We start from the raw sequence: 15,388 nt of genomic DNA, 5'->3' as shown, positions 1-15,388 counted from the left end.
GGATGCTCTGCTTTGGCTTTTCCAAAAATCTTGCCTAGATTTGTCCCTGCCTGGCAGCAATCGGCTCTGAGCGTTTCAGCTGTCTACTTGTGCATGCTTCCAAGGAGGTCAGGATAGCTTTCCTGCAGACTTCTCTGCTCCTAGGCTCATCCAAAACCACTTCTTCAGCCCTTTTAATTTATCTTCCAACATCATGGCTCAATTCCTTTTTTTTTTTTTTTTTTTTTTTTTTTTTTGCTATAAAAGTGTCTTGATGCTGTTGTCTGTAACTTATATGCTATGCAGTCTTCATCTTTCTAGAATTTATCTAGAAGAGGTCCCAGGACAGGGTTTGTGTGAAAGATTCCCCAAAAAGCAGAATCAGAAAAAAAAGGCACTTTTTTTCTCTCCCTCTTGATTAGCCTTGAAAGCACCAGTGGGAAACCCAGTAGCATTTATAAAGGCAAGTGCAGGACAGGAGAGGGAGAAGTGCTGCTGGCACCCACTGATTCCTCTTTTTAAAACTCAGAATGGAGAAGAAAGAGGAAATTTTTGCACATTTGGCTTTCTGGGCGTGGGATTAGGGAGGGCTGTCATGGCAGGCTGTGAAGGGAACCCCACCACCCACAGAGTTTGGTGCTTTTATTTACTATGCACCTTCAACCTCAAACCCTGCTGCCCATGGAAAAAAACCCAAGAATATTGCATTTTTCTGTGCATGCTCCCCTATAGGGTGCTTTGCTGGGTGTCCCCTGGTGCACAGATAGCCATGGTCATGCACAGGGCTGGGTCCGGTCCCCTCACCACCCCAGCAAACCCGCTGGCAGAGGGAGATGCTCCCAGCAGGCGGATAGCTAGCAAAAAATACAGTTTGAATGAACTTGCTGGTGTTAACCCCTCTGAGCTCAGGATTTTGAGGGCAGGGACGGAAACTTTCAGTACATCTAATTCAGGCAGTTGAATTTTACTCCCTGCACCAAGCAAATGATTGAAGCCCATTTTCCTCTCCCTGGGGGCTGGCACGCCCAGAGCACCAGAGCTGGGAAGAGAGCCAGGGAAAGGATTTCAGGTGAGTCTGAGGAAAAGGTTTTATTGATACTGGCAGATCTCCCACAGGCTGTCACGGGGGCCTGGAGCTGCTCAACACTCTTGGCAGGTGAGGAAACAGTCCATGGCAATTATAGTTCCTTAATTGACTTTTCACCAACCCAATAGCTGAACAATATTCCCTGGTAGAAATTTTAGAAATTGGAGGGGGAAAAAATCATTTCACTGCAGCAGTTCTTCACCAACATGCCTACCTCCCTGCCCTGCTCAGCCCCTCTCACCTCCCTCGATGTATGAGTGCTCCCCATCCATCCCAAGCTGTTGCAAGGGAGCTCTGAAATAACTTCAAAGCTAATTTTTTGTCCCAAAGCAAAGCAGGAACAAGGGCATGGGAGCTGCAAAGATGCGCCACTGTGAGAACAGTCCTTTCTAAAACAGCACAACCCCATCCACACCACCCTGAGACAATAATTTGACCAGGAAACGTGCAGGGAAAACGTACCCATCGATGTACCCATGGAAAAGCCCCTTTCCCCACAGCTGGTCCTGCCAAGCTATGCTCTCATCTGCCCATCATGCTGAGCTGTAGCCCAGGGCTCAGCTGCCACTTGTACGTGCCTGAACCCAGCTGGCGTCACCCTCATGGCACTAGCAGGCAGTAACAAGCCAGTGGTTAATTTTCAACCAGCAGCAGGACAACAAGGTCTTTCTGCTGCCATTAGGAGGCCAGGAGCCCCAGTTCAGCTCAACAGCTCCAGAAGATGTAGCAGGATCCCCAGTATGCTCATCGTTCCTCTTTGTGGCCACTGGACTGTGCTTGGGCACATGGCAAACACTGGCTGTTCTCTTTCCCCTCTTTTTTCCTATTTCTCGTTGGGAAAGTTTGTTTTGGAGGGGAAACAGGAACGTGGCTGCTTTGGCAAAGATGTGTTTGTAGGCTGTGTCCCCTGCCCCAACAACCAGTGCCACATTGAGCAGCCGGGATGGGGAAGCATCTCCCCAGACAGCAGGAGCGAGCCATGCTGCTTATTCCCAAGGAGTACCACAGCTATACCGCTGAGGGAAGCAGGAGCCATCCCACGCAGGCTGAAGAGCTTTGCATCAGCTTTAGGAGGTGCCAGCTGGGGCTGGGTGCAGGTGGCAGGGGGGGGGAAGGCTCCCTGCCAGCCTCTCCCAGCTGCTGGCACACAGGCGGGCACCAGCCCTTCAGGCAGGGCTGCTCCCGGTCCCCTGGGCGAACACCGGCGGCTGGAACGGGCTCCTGCAAGGTATGATGCGCAGGGACATCTTGGGATGGCTGATGGATCCCGGACTCACCTCAGCTTCAGAAATGCTTGCTTTCTTTGTAAAGGCAAAATATTTTCCAGATCCTCCACTTGCAAAAAAAAACCAACCAAAAAAAACCCAAAGAGGCACTTTCTAATGACTCATCAATCTCATTTCCCTTTTTGCTTTTGCCGTTGCTGTATTTTTTTCTTTCTACTCTCTCAGTAGCTGGGGTGGGCACTGCTGTGCTGTTCACTCCCCGACCACCCTCCCCATGTTGGGACAGAGACAGGGCCAGCCCAGCTGTGGCCATCGCCACCCACCGACCTGCCCCACGCTCACACCCCCAGCCTGTTGCTCCTCACTTTCTGCTGGGCTGCAACCCTGCTGCGGTGCCGTACTCGTGCACAGGCATGGTGGGCCTGAGGGACCAGGCGGCTGCAATGCACCCAGTGGGAGAGCTCGAGTAAAGCAGGGGGTTATACAGCTGCAAAAGCTTGGGGTGCAGGAGGTATCACTGCTGCAGCATGAGAAGGTGGGATGTTCCCTCTCCGGCATCAGTGAGAACCCTTCTTTGCTTCTCTGAGAGCATCTTCAGAGAACCATCGGGGCACAAAAGCATGTGCTCTGGGGCAGGAGGAGGGAGGCTGGATATGCCATAGGAGCCTACGGCAGATTAACAACTCCTCACCAGCATTTTTATCCTCAAATGTCACCATTTAGAAATACCAGCCTGAGCCTGTGCATCAGGCTTGTCTCTTGGCAGTGGTGGGACACAGGCAGCAGGTGGTGTTGAACAGGTAGGGGGGGTGTAAGAGCCCTTCGGCTGCTGAGGAACCAGCTGGGCTGCAGGTGATGGGTGCCATAGGAAGGGGACCCAAGGGAACCCCCAGGGATGTCTCAGGTGACATTCAACAGCGTGTGTCGGGGGAGTGGTGAGGATTTGAGGGAGAAAGGGCTGAAGGTGCATCTGCAAATAACAGCATCGCTGAGGCAGAGCCATGATGAAGGTGGGTACAACCCCGCGAGGCATTGGCAAAGAGGTTTCTAGAAGGGGAGAACATAACCACTATTGCCCAAAGCCTGAGGCAGCCCTGCCAACAGGCAGGGGGGGAAGCAGGGTAGGGGGCTGCATCAGGGGGGCCATCCCAGAGAAAGAAGAGAAAAACGTCAGAAGCAAGAACCTGGGGGTCAGCTGGCCACCGTGGGGGACCATGCTGTGACCGACCCTGCATTGCTCTTGCAGTGGGGCTGCTGTTCCCCAACTGGGCAGCTCCATCCGTCTGTCTGAGACCATGCTGGGCAGACCCCAGGAGCCCATATGCAGGGCACTGGAGCCCCTCACTCCCCCCAGTGCATGCAGGAAGGGCTCTTCCCTGTCCCACTGTGATGACATGCTCTCAGACCAACATTCCCTCTCCTCTGCCAAGGCTTCATCCCGCAGCTCCCAGCAGCTGCTGTCTGTGAGTTGGATCAAGCAGGGAGCGAGCAAGCAGGGTACAAGCAACAGTTGGAGCAAGCAGGGTTAGAGCTCAGAGGTGGTGAACTCACCTGCAGCATCCCAGCACTTTCCAGCAGAGAGGAGCAGATAGGGACGAGGGTCTTGGTCCTGGTGGTGTGCAGCTCCTGGTGAACTCTTCAGCATTTCCAAAACAACGGCACATGAAGTGTGGGTCTTGTGGTGAGAGCGGCAGGGATCCATCTGTGCTAAGGACCCATGCCTGCAGCCCTGTACATGACAGCAATTCTTATTTAGGCGGTCAACCAACAGGGACATCTTTCATCAGGTTGCTCAAAGCCCCATCCAACCTGACCTTCAATATTCCAAGTAGTGGGATATCCACAACTTCTCTGGGCAAGGTATTCTAGTGTCCCACTACCATTGTAAAAAAGAAAAAAAAAAATCTTCCTTATATTTACCCTAGATCTACTTTCTTTTATTTTAGCACTGTTGTCCCTTGACCTGGCACTACAGGGGTTGCTAAAAAACCCTGCATGTTTCTTATAAGCCCCCTTAATGTATCGGAAGGCCAGAGCAAGGTCTCCCGGAGCCCTCCCTCCCCCAGGCTGAGCCAGCCCAGCTCTCCCAGCCCGTCCCCACAGCAGAGGGGCTCCAGCCCTCCCACCGTCCCCGCGGCTGCCTCTGGGCCCGCTCCGGCAGCTCCATGGCTGGCGGGTACTGGGGACCCAGGGCTCCAGGGGGGTCTCACCAGAGCGGAGCAGAGGGGGGGCACCCCCTCCCCGGGCTGCTGGCCACGCTGCTGGGATGCACCCAGGGCACGGCTGGTTTGCTGGGCTGTGAGCGCACAGTGCTGGCTCATGTCGTTTGTCACCCAGCAGTGTTCCCTTCTTGGCAGGGCTGCTCTCCATCCATCCATCCATCCATCCATCCATCCATCCATCCATCCATCCCCCCATCCCCCCCAGTCTGTACTGATCTCCTCCTGCAGGGAGGCACAGCTGGCTGCCGACGCATGAGCTAGCAAAAGTTTTCGGCTCACAAAACCACAGTGTTGTCCCTGCAGCCCAGCAGCAGGTGAGGTGGTGGGATTTGTTATTATCCTGGGGTTTTTGATCTTGCCCACATCTAAGGGGTCTTTGTCAGCTCGAGGTTAGGAGATCCCTCTGTCATCTTCCATCTGCTAAGAAATCTTTTGCCTGGTAGTCAGCAGCAAATCATAGTAGGCAAGGAAGGGAGAAGTCCTGGGGAGAGAAAGGGTGGATGTATAGTTTATGGGCAAAGAAAAATAGAAAGAAAAGGATGTGTCTGCAGGCAGTGAGTGAACCAGCTTCACGCATCACCTCGTGAGCTCGATCTGGCTCCTCCAGTGCTGCAGAAAGAGCCCATCTCTGCTGAGCAGCTCCCGTCAGTGGTGCAGGCTCTTGGCTGCCCCTCTGATGCCCTGGCGAGGTGGTTCAAGGTGATTTGGGGTCTGAATGTGATTTAGCTTTTGCTAAAGACCTGTCTTCTTCCACCGAATCCTCCTTCCTGGAAGGTTTGGGGTCCCCAGGAAGGTCCATGCTCAGAATCACCAAGGATGGCGCCAAATGATACAGGCAGTGAAGATGAAGCCAGTCCTTCCCTTGGTCTCCTTCCCCACCCAGCGCTGCCTGAGCTGGGATGAGCTGCTCCACAGGGAGCAGCAGGGCATTGCAGGGGCTCAGTGGGTCCAGCTGAATCACCCTGTACCCTTTTCCTTACCCTCCTACTCCAGAGCGAGCCCGGGATTACCTGCACAAGACTGGACGCTTCATCGTCATCGGTGGCATTGTCTCGCCTGTGCACGACTCCTACGGGAAAACGGTGAGTGGTCCCCATTTTCCTTTTCTGCCTCCTACAAGAGATGGTACCTCTGAAGCCAGGGCTGAGCTCTGGGCAGCACTGCCTATACCTGTGGTTCTTTCTTGGACCTCTTCTGCCCTGGGTGTCTCCTGAGCATAGGAAAGACCCTAAGAGGATGAGAGGATGAAACCACTCACTCTTAGATAAAAAGTGTAGGAAGATCCTACAACCAGCCAAAGTACTAGACAGCAAGGAGAAACATTCTCACCCAAAATGGTGGTGGTCATCTTGCTAGGTTGTTTTGGGCTTTGGTTGTTTGGGGTTTTTTTCTGTTTGAATGATTTCAAAGCCAATTTTATTGTGGGATGGTGACAATGGAAACAGGAACCTTTAAAAGCACTTTCTGGGGTGGGGGAAAATCCAAATTAGGAGAGAGTTTCCTCCTCTTCTGAAAGCTGGAGAAATTTCATCAAGAAACCACCATCCCGGGTCTGGCCCCGCTGCAGTGCAGGGCTGAGCGCGGTGGTGCTGAGCAAATCTCACCGACCGGTATTGTAACCAGGGCTGAAGCGAGGCAGGAACTCCTCCCCTCCAGCAAACAGGAACTTAGATAAATTTTTGTGGGTAGGAGGGAATCCTTCTGGGCTGTCGTCTGAGCAAGCCCGAAGCTCTGCCCCAGGAGGGTCTGCAAGCCCAGGCTGGCCAGGGCACAGTGCTTGCCTCCCGTAACTGTTCCTCCATCACCCCCTCTTGCAGGGTCTGGTCTCAAGCCGGCACCGCCTGACCATGTGCCAGCTGGCCGTCCAGTCCTCCGACTGGATCAGGTGAGTGGCGGAGCCCGCACCCACTGCGGCACCCGCAGCCCCTGCCCCTTCCCCGGAGCCGTGGTGACAAAGTCCTGCATGCGGAGTGGAGATGCCACCAGCTGCTAGGGCTCCAGGATAGACTTTCTCGTCTCCCAGCCAAAACCTGATTAAAACCCAGAGGCCTTCCTCTCCTAGTCCATGACGAGGGATGCTGTGCCGTCCTTCAGAGGGGTCCTTTGGCTATAGGGGGTCTTGCAAGCCCTGTCCTGAGTCTGTGGTGTCTGGGTGAAGCTCAAAGTCACCCAGCCCACCCCAGCCTTGTGCCGTGGCACCTTCCCTTTCTCTACACCTGCTGTACCTGTGCATGGACTCTCCCCTTCCCAGCATTGCCACATCGAGTCCGTCAGCTGAGGCGGGACCAGAAACATCTCTGGGCTGCCCTAAGGAAACAGTTAACACATGTAGTTAGATCCAAGCCAAATGCGAGCTTTTGTACCAAGAGTTGGGTACTGAGAGTGGAAAGGTGTCCAGGCACACATTCAGCTTGCCAAAACTATTAGGGAGAACTGGATGGAAGGGCCAGAGGAGGAACATGGTCCATGGTAGAGCTGAGGGACTGATGGTAGCTGCTCACGGCACTGCTGGCTGGCCCACTGAGGAGAAGGCAACATGGCCAGGAGGTCCAGGCAGTGGCCACCAGCCAACACCGTTGCCTTGCTGTTCTCCCTGCAGGGTGGACCCCTGGGAGTGCTACCAGGACACCTGGCAGACCACCTGCAGCGTGCTGGAGCACCACCGCGACCTGATGAAGGTGAGGCAGCCCCCACGCCATGGGTGCACCCGGGCTGAGGGCGTGGGGAGCGTGCAGGATTGGGGGTGCTCTCCACACGGCCATCAACAGCCAAAGCACGGCTGGGACAGCCAGAGAGAAGGCTTGCAGGAACGTGCCTGAAATCCTGACCTGGAGGTGGTGCGAGGTGCCTTGTCACGGTGGCTTTGAGCTCCTTGCCCTGATGGTAAAATCCAGTTGAGCCCTTCAGTTGGAGCCAGCAGCCGTCCCAGTCCCACTTGGGGACTGGGGAGCAGGGGCAACTGCAGGGGTGGGCATAAGCCAAATTCATTGATGCTGGCCACCACCCTGAGGGGAGGGATGGGTGAACAGGCATCCCTGCGCACCAGCTGAGCCAAAACTCAGGGGGAAAATTCATCACCTGGGAAGCCCCCAGGGAGCACAAAACCCAGGAGGAAAAGTTCCCCCAAAGCCCAGGCAGGCCTGAGAGCCAGGGAAGAACGTGACTACACTCAGGTGATGGCAGGGACAGGGAGGGCAGGGCTGCTGCCAGCGCCGGGCATAGCGAGCAAGCCAAGGAGGGGAAATGGGGAGAACAGCATCACACAAACTCACGGGCAGCCCGGAGCAGAGGCGCAGCAGCAGCGTTACCCAGCCCAGTGGGGTGTCCAGTGCATCCAGGGACCGTGGTGTTGAAGCCAGGGAGCCCCTGGAGATGCCTTCCTTCTCCTGCAGGGGCTGGTAGAGGAGAAGAGGGTACATGTGCTCCTGAGGTAATAAGCCACTGGCTTTGCCCGTTGATTCATCAGCCACTGTGTTTTTATTTATTCATCAGAATGGTGCCTGCCTGCAGGCAGCGTGGCTCCAGCCTTGCCAGCCCCGTGAGTCCACGCAAAAAGTTAATCCCACCATCCCCAGCCTTAATCGCAAGTCATTATCTGCAGGGTCCTGCTAGCCCCAGGCCCAAATGAGCTTGGGTGTACCTGTCACCAAAGCTGACCTTCACCCTGGGGTGCCCAGGCTTGATACGGGGGTCATAAAGAGTTTGGGGGGTAGCTGCGGTGAAGGCTACATCTCTCCCTCATTGCAGAGAGTGACTGGCTGCATTCTCTCCAACGTCAACACGCCCTCCATCACCCCCGTGATCGGCCAGCCTCAGAACGAGTCCTCGCAGACTATCTACCAGAACAACAACAACGTCTCCAACAAGCCCACCGCGGGTAGGTGGCAGCGGGGTAGGGAAGAGGGAGATGAGCACCCAACCCCTCACCTCCCAGCAGGGCTGCTGAGCATTAGGAACAGTGCTCCATCACCTTATTTTTGGATCACTGGGCTCCATGCACCAAGCCCAGGATTGGGTAGGTTTGTGATGGAGGAGTTAGCATCCAGCATAGGAAGACAAGCCAAGAATGGCTCAAAATGGCTGTGAAATCTCACTGGACTTCAGCTGGGTTGTGTCCATACAGTGAGATCAGCTAAGAAAAAGGTTACCTGGTACCCATGCGGCTCGTGCAAGGGATGAATTGGCAGAAGAAATGACGTGGCTGGATACTCCATGGGATGTGGGACACTGAGGACACAGCTGGGGAGGAAAGAGGACATTACTTAAATCCCATTAAAATGAACATCCTATGATTTTAGCTGTCCAGCTGGTTCCTTCAAGGCACAGTGTAGCGCTCTTGGGAGTTAAGACCATGAAGGAGGTGGTGGGGAGATGCTGAGAGCAGTTCCTGCACCCGAGCTCAGGAGTATCTTGCAGGACCAGGGTGGCTGAAGTGCTTGTGTGGTTTGGTCACACAGCTTTTCTCCCATTAATTTCCTTCTTCACTTTTAGCAAAGATCCTGGGGAAGGTGGGAGAAAGCCTGAGCCGGATTTGCTGCGTTCGCCCGCCCATGGAGCGCTTCACCTTCGTGGGTATGTAAGAGGAAAGATCCATCACCTCCACTTTAGCTCCAGCCCCCAGCCTTCCTCCAAAGCCCCCTCTTCTAGACTGGGCACCATCACCTCTCTTTTGCTTCTTTTCCCCAGATGAAAATGCCAACTTGGGAACGGTGATGAGATATGAGGAGATAGGTGAGTATGCAGCCTCCCTCCACGTCACTCCAGCTCCTCTGGGCTAGTGCCATGTGGCTCGGGAGCAGCTACATGACAGACCCAGTGGTGAGCGAAGGATGCTGGATCATCTCGCCCTGGTGCCAGCTATCAGGGCTCAGGGGTGAAACAGGACCAGTGCAAAACTGGCCTGAGCCCATTCCCATTGGCAGGCAAGCAGCCTGAAATAAGGGAGTGAGCAACGGGGACCTGGCTCCCAGCACTGGCATGGACCTGCCATGGCATCATGCTTTGAAAGTTGCCCCCACGTGCCATCAAACTTGCCCTCCCATGGTGAAGGGCACATCCTTGCGGTGCCTGGAGCCCTGCAGAGCTTTGCATGTGGCAGCAGGAGGGATTTCAGCTGCCTGACCAGCCATGGCGCCTCTTTCCCTAAAGCCCTTTAGGGGTTGTAGACCCACCAGGCTGCCATGCACTGGGCACCACTGTACATCATCCAGGGCTCTGCATGGGGAGCTTGCTGGTGATTTTAGGACCTGTTTCATGGGCTAGCTCACACACAGCCTAGCACAATACCCGTCCTAGCACCAGCACCCCGAAGAGCGCAAAGGCTTTGGCCACCTAGAAGTGCCACGCAGGGAGGCATCTTCCCATGCAGCTGCCTCTTCCCCCCACTCTGGGCAGGTTTATGGCTTTCCTCTGGTGGTTGTGCAAATAAATTAATCATCACAGGCCCATCAGAGCAGAAAGCTCCTCCCCACAGGACAACTTTCTCACTGAACAGCAAAGCCAACCCTCTAAGCAAGCTGTCAGCAAGCACCAGTCCCAGCCTGGGGAGAGAAAGGGAGGACATGGAAATCCTTCAAGATAAACAAGGAAAACCTCCAGTGCTTCACCACTAGCTTTGCTAATGCAAACACAGCCATGCCCAGGGCTTTGGGCAGTCCCCTGGGCTCTCCCCATCACCCTGTGGCCGGAGCCTCTGCAGCAGATCACAAAGTGGTGGTGGGTGCCCACAGCACAGAGAAATGACTCCCTTTCCCAGGGATACCCCACCTCCAGGGCTGGACCACAGCCGCAGTTCACCAGCACTTAGCAATGCTGACAGCAACTCAGCAGCATGGGAGAGGAGCTGAAGTAAATTAGGGTGGGGGGTGTTTGAAGTTTGGCACCTGCAGGGATGTGGGAAGGACCACAGCATCTTTAGCAGGACTTGTTTTGGCAGGGGAAGTCTGTGCAGAAGAAGGTGCCCCCGAGCAGTGCAATGGGGTGGTGGGAGTAGCAGTGCCTGCTCAGCCCTCTTTGCTCCTACATCTGAGCTTCTCCTCTTCTTTTCTTCAGAGCTTCGCATCCTACTGCTCTGTGGCAGCGACCTGCTGGAATCCTTCTGCATCCCTGGTCTCTGGAACGAGGCAGATGTGAGTCACCACCACTGGGCACCCCTCCGTGCTTCTCTTTCCCTGGCTCCCTTCCTCCTCCTCCTCCTCCTCCTCTGCTTCCCACACCCAGCACTCCTGGGAGCTGCCCAGGTCCCCTGGCATGGCAGGAGCTATCCCCACCATCCCCGCTGCCTCCCCCATCCCAGCCCTGACCCTCCCCTCTCCTACACACAGGCAGCCTGAGAGACAGGGTCTTCTGCTTCGGGGGTCACCAGCCCTACCCTGCCTCCCCTTCCACAGACCTGAAGCCCTGCTCCCACTCACCATTCACACAGGGGATGTCACTTGGGGTGCAGGGTAAACCCCCTTCCAAGGGATCTCCAAAGGCTTCGCTCCCACTCCTTGTCCCTTGGAAGGAGCCAGCATCAAGTAGATGCCAGTCCCAGCAGAGTGAGGTGTGGAGGTAGGAAATAAGGGATTTACAAAAGTTGGCCAGATGTTAGAAATTAGACATGTTTACAGCCAAAACAACAGCTTTCACTTAATAAACGGCTTTTTCTGCAACGTGGGATACCCAAGTACCCATCTTTACAAAGATCGAGAAGTAAACCCATCCCAGCCCATCTCAGCATCTTCACTGCCTCAGCTCAAAGGGATGAAACCCACTGCCCACTTCTCTGTGCCCCCACCCCCCACCAGTAAAACATTGCAGCAGGACACCTTGAACACCACAGTCCCTGCCTGAAGAAGCCATACTTTCCTGGAAAGACACCAGCACTAGAGAAGAACTGGGTTACCAACCCACATGCTGCTCCTGGCAGCCAGACTAGTGCTGGGTATGGGACCTCACCTGGCTCTTCACTGAAATCGGCCAGCCAACACAACCTCCCCACTCCTCCCGGTTGAGGTTGAGCCTCTCAACCAATTCTAAAATCAGTTACCGCATCTTCAAGTCCCAAGGTTTTTAAAACAATGAGCTGGCAGATATCTCCTCTGAAGGGCTGCAAAGTTGGAGATGAGGCAAGTCCTGATGCAAAAAACAGCACAAAGGATACAAAAACTGGACACCAGAGTGCAGGCGGCGGAGTCATTCTGCACCAGCACCACCTCACGGGCTCCTGCTGCCTGAACATGCTGACCCAGAGCTCTTCCAGATGAGCCTGGTTTGTCTCGCCCAACACAAGCGGGAGCAGAAAATATGGCCACCAGCCTTGGTGCAAACAGCCTTGGAAGAATGCCCCTTCAAGACCTCTCTCAGGACCAACATGTCCATCCTGCTCATAAAGCCTTCCAGCAAAGCAGAAGTCATGTCCTCTCTGGGCAACCTCTTCTACTGTCACTCTCCTTCTGCTGCAAGCCCTCCCTAAAGCCTAACCTCAACATCTAGTAACAGTACCTGACCCTGGGCCTCTTGATTTCATCCCCTGCAGACCACTCGCCATGCCATGATGGTCCCAAGTTTCTGCCAAAGGCAGTTGTGATAGCCTCAGATTCACTTTCTATCTCATCCCAAACCACGGCCCAGCTCTTCTGGTGCAGGGGAGCTGGTGGACAGTGGCAGGTTTTGCGTGGGGTGGTTATAAAGATCACTCCACTTTGGTTTTTCCTAGATGGAGGTGATTGTCGGGGAGTTTGGGATCGTGGTGGTGCCTCGGGATGGAGCAGACCCTGACCGGATCATGAACCACTCCTCCATACTCCGCAAGTACAAAGTAAGTGGGTGCCAGCATGGCCAGGAAGGCTGCAAAGGGACCTGCAGCCCCTCCTTACGCAGGGCAGTGCTCCTGCCACAGGGCACAGAACACCTCAAGGCCAGATGTTCTCAGCTGCTAGGTGGGACAAGCAACGGGGCGATCGCACGGCAGCCCCCTGAGGCCAGCGGGCTGGGGAGGCTGGCAGGGCAGACGCCCACGTTCAGGCTGGCCCTTCACTCCTCGCTTCCTCCTTCCCCTGCAGAACAACATTCTGGTGGTGAAGGATGACTCAAACCACCCCATGTCGGTCGTCAGCTCCACCAAAAGCAGGTGGGTGGTACAGGGGGACTCCCCCCACAGAGCGGGGAGAGGGGTGCCCCCCAACCAGCCGCTCTGCTTGCGGGGGGCACCTGATGCACCCAGGAAGGCTCTGACCCCTTTCTCTCCCCCCGCACCCCTAGACTGGCCCTGCAGCACGGGGATGGCCACGTCGTGGATTACCTCTGCCAGCCCGTCATCGACTACATCCTCAAGAGCCAGCTCTACATCAACGCCTCCGGCTAAGCGCCAGGGGTCCTGCAGCAAGACAGCCCTCGTGTCTCGCCTGCCTACAGCTCTCCATCACTTTTTTCTCTCTCTCTCTCTCTCTCTCTCTCAGTCCGTGTCTCCATCTCTCTCCCCCACCCCATGGCGTCCCGCCCGTGCCTGCCTCTCACCCCCGGCACCAACGCTCCATCGTGCAGCAATGTCCAGGGAACCGCAGCACGGCCCCGAAGGGAACGGTTTGGTCTCTTTTTTGGGGAAACTGCCCTCTTCGCGTATGCAGGCAGGGAGGGGGTGGCCGGTAAAAAGGCGATGTGCTCAGTGCGCTCGAGAGGAGGTAGCTCAGACACCCCCCTCTCAGCATCACTGGGAGATGGCCCCCCTGGTCGATCCTCCCAGCATGCTCAGAGCAGGGGCTTTCTCTTCCGCATCATCTTACAGTACATCAGCTCAATAGATCTAGGTGGACTGTTTTTTTCTTAAATAGTTTTAGTGTGAGCCCGTTAGATCTCTCAACATGACGACCAAATGAATCCTGGTTGGCAACAGGCAGTTGTAACCCAGCTGGCTTGGTGCCCCACGGCAGGTGAACCTCCTCAGGGCAGCAGTAAGACAACCCAGCTCACAAAACCCTCTTCCTGGCCCTGAAAAATCACAGGGAGGGCATTTCTGAAGGGAAGCAGAAGCCTTGGCAAGCACTGCTGCCAAAGCATGACTAGGGGGGATGTGTCTCACCTTGCCTTGGCTGCAAGTGAAACCAAGCCACCCCTTAGGCAAGTGGAGTTGGGGTGATGCTCTAACTCTTGACTCAGTGTTGGAGGGGGCAGCCCACAGCACTGAAAAAGGGACCTACCATTTGTGAAGCCAAAAAATGAGGGAAGTAGCAGCAGGTAGTGACCCAAAGCCTCTGGTGAGAATTTGCCCCAAACCCCACTGAGCTTCATGGGGGCTTGGGTCCATCCCCATCCTCCAGCTCTCTGTTTCTGTCTGTAAACTTCCCCTTTCTCCCTCTGCTCCTACCCTCTCCTTGAAGAGTTTATTAAATGCATGAAACTTTCCCCCTCCCAAACTGGCTGTGGCTACTTCACACATCCCTTGGGACATGCCAGGCTCCTGCTCTCCTGCCTGCGACGTGCCCTCAAATGCCAAGGATGGATCCTAGTGGAGATGCTGGCATTAAAAAGGGGGCAGGTAACATGGAGCAAGAGAAAATTACTTAAGACCTGCAGAGAGGAGGGTTGCTGAAGCAGGCCCTTGCCCTGCTGAGCATCCCTGGGGTGCAAGGACCCTGCAGAAGCCCTGGGAAAGGCCACAGCCACAAGGAGGAAGGTATGGTCCTGCTTTACTCCACACCTTTTCCTCTCCCTTTGCTCCATCTAACCTTGTGTTGCTTTGGGTATAGCCCTGCTGCCTATAGCTCCTGGACACCTGCACACTCCCCACCCATTTGGGCTAACTAGGCTCAGGCTGGTCCACAGCACCACCCTCTCCCAAAGCACAACCATTGCCCATGTTGGCTTTGTGGCTTTCCTAGGGCAGCGCTGTGACTAGCTCCCAGTCCCCAGCAAGGGACATCATCACACTGAGACACCTGAAGGCTAACAGTCCTCCAGGGCATTTTAGGGAAAGATCAAAAATTACCTTTTTTTTTTTTTTCTTCCTTAAAAGTTTATGGAGGGTCACAAAAGTTTATGGAGGGTCACAAGCTGCTCTCGTGGAAGCTCCCAAGATGAGACATAGTGCTGAATTTGGTGACCTGCTGAATGCTGCTGACATCTCCATAACAGCAAGCAACTTTGGGCAAAAGCAGGTAGCCTACAGCCACAGGCTCTTTGCAGCAGGCAGGGTTTCGTGAGCAATAGCTAACAGCTTCCAAGGAGGCACGGCCCTTCCCAGAAGGGAAAGCAGGAGAGACAGAAGTGATGTGACTTGCCCAAAGTCCAGAAGAGGTCTTTCCTTGCCAGGGATTTCCCTCCACATGGAGAGGCTTGTTCTTGAACTGTCGTAAATTCATCAGCCAAAGCCCTCAGCACCAGCTCTGGTATCTCCAGGTGGTTGCGTACATATGCCATGGGGTGAGGAGATACGGAGATGCCAAAGCAGAGAGGGTGGTGAGTGTATGTGGGACTCTGAGTGCAGGGATGTCCCTTCTCCAGGGAGGTCTTCAGCCACTTCAAGCTGTTCACCAATACCCTACTGAGCTCCCTTTAGCTGGTGCGCTAGGCCGGTGCCCGTGGCGGGACATCTCATCCATGAGACACCCACGTATGTAGCTGGACTCCTCCCCACCCGTTCTTACATGTTCAGTTTTTCAGTGTCTCGCCCCTCTGCACCCCAACACAGAAGTGATTTCAGACAGCCTCCCCTCCTCGCCAGGCGTCACACCCACGTGTCTTGGCTCCAAGCAGGAGGAGAAAAAGCAATTGGTGGCAACCAGCCTCCAAAACACACACACACACGCAAAGAGAGGGATCTCACCCCCCTGGGGCAGCGATGCCTCTCTGAAGGGGGAGGAAGGACAGTAGGTTTTCACTGAGGAAAAGGCACA

General features: G+C 55.0%; 1 protein-coding gene across 1 annotated transcript in view; it reads left to right on the top strand.

Annotated features, from left to right (window-relative positions):
- NMNAT2 (nicotinamide nucleotide adenylyltransferase 2) overlaps nt 1-14,523 on the top strand; it is a 30,085-nt gene extending 15,562 nt beyond the window's left edge. Inside the window, exons 2-11 of the mRNA XM_056356613.1 lie at nt 5,508-5,596; nt 6,332-6,399; nt 7,114-7,192; nt 8,262-8,391; nt 9,006-9,086; nt 9,201-9,245; nt 10,566-10,642; nt 12,214-12,315; nt 12,560-12,627; nt 12,759-14,523. Of these exons, the coding sequence (XP_056212588.1) occupies nt 5,508-5,596; nt 6,332-6,399; nt 7,114-7,192; nt 8,262-8,391; nt 9,006-9,086; nt 9,201-9,245; nt 10,566-10,642; nt 12,214-12,315; nt 12,560-12,627; nt 12,759-12,861 (842 nt within the window). The 3' untranslated portion in view covers nt 12,862-14,523. The remainder of the gene's footprint in view (nt 1-5,507; nt 5,597-6,331; nt 6,400-7,113; nt 7,193-8,261; nt 8,392-9,005; nt 9,087-9,200; nt 9,246-10,565; nt 10,643-12,213; nt 12,316-12,559; nt 12,628-12,758) is intronic.
- Nucleotides 14,524-15,388: the final 865 nt, after the last annotated feature.

This window comes from Falco biarmicus, chromosome 11 (assembly GCF_023638135.1).
Source record: "Falco biarmicus isolate bFalBia1 chromosome 11, bFalBia1.pri, whole genome shotgun sequence".
In the NCBI taxonomy this organism is placed as follows: Eukaryota; Metazoa; Chordata; class Aves; order Falconiformes; family Falconidae; genus Falco; species Falco biarmicus.
This window is presented reverse-complemented; position numbering and strand designations above follow the sequence as displayed.